The sequence below is a fragment of the Andrographis paniculata genome, unplaced genomic scaffold (assembly GCF_009805555.1).
Source record: "Andrographis paniculata isolate CXL003 unplaced genomic scaffold, ASM980555v1 Contig65END, whole genome shotgun sequence".
In the NCBI taxonomy this organism is placed as follows: Eukaryota; Viridiplantae; Streptophyta; class Magnoliopsida; order Lamiales; family Acanthaceae; genus Andrographis; species Andrographis paniculata.
Genome location: NW_026137601.1, coordinates 2,411,143 through 2,416,026, shown reverse-complemented (window position 1 = coordinate 2,416,026; position 4,884 = coordinate 2,411,143). Strand labels below are relative to the sequence as shown.

The window sequence follows — 4,884 nt, the reverse complement described above, 5'->3', positions numbered from 1 at the left end:
CAAAAACACAATCAACTAAAAAACCGTGCAAATATACTTTAGGATAATAAAAATTGGATAGAGAGAATATTATATTTTTAAAAATACTTTCAAAGAATCCCGTAGAAATAAAATGACGAACGGAAGGACTAATTTTTTACATATTCTTCAAATGATATAATTTTAAATATTTTATATTTACTTTTTATTCAATAAATTTTACAAATTATATTTAAAACGGTAATAATAAAATATTAAAAATTTAAGATTATTTCAACTTAAAAATAGAAGAAGAAAAAATTTAAAATGCTTAAATGCATTTATACATTTTTACATGAGTACGAGACTATGAGAGTGTCTAAACATAAACAATACTCATAAATGACATGATCTCCAGACTTCTTATTTTCTGTTTTTTTTTAGTATTTTTAAATTTTTTTTTATTACAATACAATCTTCATACATATAAAAGAAAAAAAATACACTATTATGATATATAAATATAACGTTAAATTACTATATATACACAAAAAAATAAATACGAATATATCTTACCATTTGATTTACAAGAATTTAGCTGCAATTTTTAATTACTCGTTGCTCTATCTGTGTTTTTGTACACTTGACAAAGCTCTGGAATCCAGATTGTATATCCTATTCGGTTTCGATTTGTCGAAAAGGGTCGATCCAACATGCGTCTTCCTCGACCGCTCGTTTCCACCTATTCGCAAAGCTCCTCATTTCCGCGTAGGATCTTTGTCGAATCTGCATCGATAGAGAAATAATGCCCAAGCAATTCTTAGTACTAATGTGTCTAAAATCCCACATTTTTTTGGGTGCATCGACATTGCGAAGGTGGCAGGAACTTACAGCTTGTCTGTTGTCAGAATCAGACAATACTGAGGTCGAGGTCGAGGTCACCATCTGTATGGTTTAAGACCAAAGTTATTAAGTCAAGAGTTGTGTAAGGTGCCTATGCAATATTCGCATCAAGAATTTATACCGATGATTCTGATTCTGGTTCTGATTTCGATTCTAATTTTGAATTTGACGAGTTTTTTGCAAGTCCCGATAGGCTACTCAAGTCGGGATTCATCTGCTTCGATTACAAAGAATTAATGACAAATGACCATATATACACGCATGTATTTGCATGAGCACGTATATATACGAGAGGGGCGATAGTTAAGTACCGTGTTATGAGTGCCGAGGGTCGGGAGGCCGAGATGGGATATGTATTCCGCGTCAACTATGCCAACCTTCACGGCTCGATCACCCTGTATATATATATAAATTTTTTAAATAACTGTTTCACTTAAAAATTTAAATTTATAGGAATACATATTATTTATCTATTTACATATTACGGAGTAAATAAAAATTCGTAACGAGAACTTGCCTGCGCGCAATAGCCGAGCTGCATATCGAGGCCCCAGGCATGGATCAAGTCGTTCTGCGGAGAACATAAGTTAGTCTTCGCGCAACAACGGGAAAACACAAATGCAAACAAACAAACATTCGTCGTAAATGTCGACTACCTGAATCATGTGCCAAGTACATCGCCACGCCGCTCTCGAGAACACCGGAGCCATCATTTCGACCCATCTGTTAACACATTTTCGTTTCACTCATCGTCGATCTTTTTTCTTCGGATATTAGAGATCGAACATTACTTACCCCGCGCACGGAGGGGCTGTGCTGTTCCCTTCGCACCTTCCGGCTCGGTAGTATCGCCTGTGCACGCGTATTCTCCGGTTGCGGACGGTGATTCGATGATGGACCTTCGATTTTCCGGGATCGAGCGCAGGCTGCGAAATTTCGAGGCCTTCTTCCCTGATGATCGATAAGTACCTTCCGGGGCGAAAGTTTTCGACTCCCAAATCCTCGTCCCAAAGGAACACATACTCGTATTCGGCGACAAGATCCGGATGCAGAAATCGCTTGGCAAACCACCTGCACCGTTTGGCGAAAGCATCATAGTCGGCGTATAGTAAAATTTTGAATTGAAATAGTTATTTGATGTGATGTTTTGAATGTAAAATAGGTGTTTGATTTGATGTTTTTGAAGGAAAAAAAAAAAAAGTTGGAATAGTAAAATCTAAAATCAAATCTCACAAGTAAACACAGCATGCAGTGTTTTTCGACGTACCATTTCGTTTGGTTCATCGCAGATACATGAACGGCGCGGTCGCTCCATTCCAAGTCGCGCCACCGATCGACGATGCCGTCGTAGTGAAAAATCATCACCACAAAATCATTGTCGAAAAACTGCCGTGCAAAAGCCATCGTATGTAAGAAGCATTTTCGAGCGCATCTACATGTATATATAACGTATATCGATGTGTAGAGTACCTTACGAACTATCTCGTTCACGAGGTTTTTTTGCTTGATCCCGGCAGCTAAGGCCAGCAAACTTTTCGCTTTTACCGAATTCTCCTATCGAAAGAAAGACATCGTCGTAGTAAATAAAAACAAACTCGAAAAAAAAAAAAAAAAACGGTCCGTAAGAACAGAGCATTGTCGACACACATTATCGAAGACACGCCCCGACAAAGAAATCATTTCCAAGTTTGAAGTTGCGGAAACAATTCCTCTCGGCAAGGTTTCGCTCCCGACAGGTCTGCATTTGTCCTAACGACAAAATGAAGAACTTTAGTTGTCAAGATAATCGATGTTAGAACTTTAGCTTCGCGAAAGAGTAGGCAGAAACATCGACAAACCTTGCATTTATCGACATGAGGCCTCGTTCGAGATTGATTCAACACCTTCGATACCTAAACCCGAACAAATCGAGTTAGCATTCGGTGCATTGACGCCAATCCTCAGCGTAAACAACATTTTAACTAAAACACAACGAGGTAAGGATATCCGAAAGCATGTCCGAGACGGCGTTTTTTAGTTCCGGTGGCGCGTGTAGTAATTATGTACCATGTAAGAATCTTTCCCGAGCCACGCGCCCCCAAAAATGTAGGCGTAACAGATAAAAGCCGTGGCGACGACGAGGCTACATAGGCAGGCTCGGCTGGCCCGAGAAACCTCAAACATAGTAGCTTTCATTGCCGGGAAAATTTGAATTTTGGCGCCAATTCAAGTTGATCGCCGATCATGAGAAGAAATCTTGAGATCAAAATGATGAATTAGGCAATTGTTACTCAGCCATAAAATAAATAAAATAAATAAATAAAAGGCTAATTTCACATTAAAAAAAAAAAAAAAAAAAAAAAACCTAGTTTTTAATTTTAATTTTTTACCTGTTTTAAAAATTCTTTACTACTACATAATACTTCCAAAAGCATATCTAAAGGTTTGTGAGAACACCATGATATCGAGCAGTTAACTATCAGAATTTGAATCTGAATCAGAAATTCAACAGAGTGTAATCAATAAGAGCAAAGTATGGATTGAATCAATCATTAAAACAGTAATAAAATGTTAACAGAATCAAATAAACCTCAATCTTCCCCAACTGAAAACGAACTCTCAAAATATTTGCACAGGCATAACATACATAGAGACTGGTGTGAAATTTCAAGATTATACGTATATAATAGATACAGAAAAAATCTCTTACAGAAGAGTCGTCGAAAGTTCTTACAGAACAGAAACGAGAAGAAGAGCTGTGGAAAGGCGTCTGTGTTCCTTTCCGATCAGCTGTAGTGCTTTTTGGAATATTCGACGAATTAATTAATTAATTAAATACAAATTGAAAGATAAAGATAAAATAAGTACATACAATTCCAATACGCCAGCAAAAATGGAACTTTCCTCACCACTCACCCACTCATCTTCGTTTAGAAAATTCTCAAACGTGTAAAAAGTTTCATATTTAATTTTATATTTTATAAATAAGTTAAATATTTAATATAATATTAAAAATAAATAAATTATTATTGATGTATAATTTCGATCATATATCGTAACCATTCCTATATAATACATAACTACATACATAGAGAGTAAACTTGTTATCACATATATGTGTCAGCGGACTTTTAATTGTAAATAAATAAATAAATAAATGATATGTATTTTTAATGAAAGTGTACTATTATAATGATATGCAATAGTACTACAAAATAATATATTATATATATCATTAATATAATATAAATGTAAGACTTGAACTAATAATACATATACAGTTTCACACGGCACATGCAATAATTAATTCAAACGGATAATATATTTCTATACAAGGCTTATAACAACAAATGCATGTCTTTATTTCACATAGCATAGATAACATGTATTGTTTGAAACAAGGACATGAGATGTGTGTATTGGTGCGTATTGGAAAATTTTTTCCAGATGAGCACTGCAACTCTTCCATTTATGTATGCTTTTTGTTTAATTACTATTATTATGTACTTTTTCCATTCGAAATAATTATATCACTTTTTATTTTTTGTCGCAGGCTAAATTTATGCATAATTATTTACGGTAAACAATTTTTATTAGTTTTACTTTAATAAATAATAGCTAATTTATTATTATTATCTTATACTTATCTCGTTGCTTTATTATTAAAATTTTATATGATATCTTCATTTAATTTTTTGCATATTTTATTTTTATATTAAAATGTTTTCTAAAATTTTCTTTGCCGTGCCGAGACGTGGTCATGTTGTCCATGCCACGTGGATGCGCGTGGGACCCGCAATTGGTGAAGAAATTGCTCTGTCTCTGTATTTTCTAGTCAAATTTTGCATTAATTCGTTGGTTTTGGGTGGACGTGGAAATGGAGCAGGGAGGTGTTTTCTTGACAGGTCCCGGGATCTCGGGTCCCGAATGAATCTTGACGTTGTCATTGGTGTGGATTATGAGGGAGTTATGGAACCTGGAGTTTCTTAAAATTAAGCAGCACCGCCGTATTCTATATATACGGACTTTTCTGCATATTTTATT

The 4,884-nt window shown here is 35.0% G+C and overlaps 1 protein-coding gene across 7 annotated transcripts; it reads right to left on the bottom strand.

The window, feature by feature from the left end:
* Window positions 1-391: 391 nt before the first annotated feature.
* On the bottom strand, window positions 392-3,653 carry LOC127262004 (uncharacterized). 7 transcript variants are annotated; one of them, XM_051290465.1, is made up of 14 exons: window positions 3,551-3,624; window positions 3,231-3,332; window positions 2,908-3,096; window positions 2,700-2,753; window positions 2,509-2,610; window positions 2,332-2,415; window positions 2,129-2,247; window positions 1,657-1,932; window positions 1,518-1,584; window positions 1,379-1,432; window positions 1,173-1,256; window positions 983-1,075; window positions 850-903; window positions 392-744 (listed from the first exon to the last, which is right to left on the bottom strand). In XM_051290465.1, exons 3-14 carry the CDS (start codon window positions 3,034-3,036, stop codon window positions 634-636), a joined length of 1,227 nt encoding a protein of 408 aa, XP_051146422.1. In that variant the 5' UTR covers window positions 3,037-3,096; window positions 3,231-3,332; window positions 3,551-3,624; the 3' UTR covers window positions 392-633. The 7 variants fall into 7 exon arrangements, with proteins under 7 accessions (XP_051146422.1, XP_051146421.1, XP_051146424.1 ...); XM_051290464.1 differs by lacking the exon at window positions 3,551-3,624 and adding an exon at window positions 3,431-3,542; XM_051290467.1 differs by lacking the exon at window positions 3,231-3,332 and having other exon boundaries at window positions 3,575-3,653.
* Between the last annotated feature and the right edge of the window lie 1,231 nt (window positions 3,654-4,884).

Excerpts from the sequence above, each read along its gene's own strand:
- LOC127262004 (XM_051290467.1), bottom strand. The coding sequence starts at position 3,036 with ATGAAAGCTACTATGTTTGAGGTTTCTCGGGCCAGCCGAGCCTGCCTA. Across the intron at positions 2,248-2,331 it reads TGAACGAGATAGTTCGTAAG|TTTTTCGACAATGATTTTGT; the intron begins GTACTCTACACA and ends TTTGCACGGCAG. Across the intron at positions 1,433-1,517 it reads GTACTTGGCACATGATTCAG|AACGACTTGATCCATGCCTG; the intron begins GTAGTCGACATT and ends TGTTCTCCGCAG.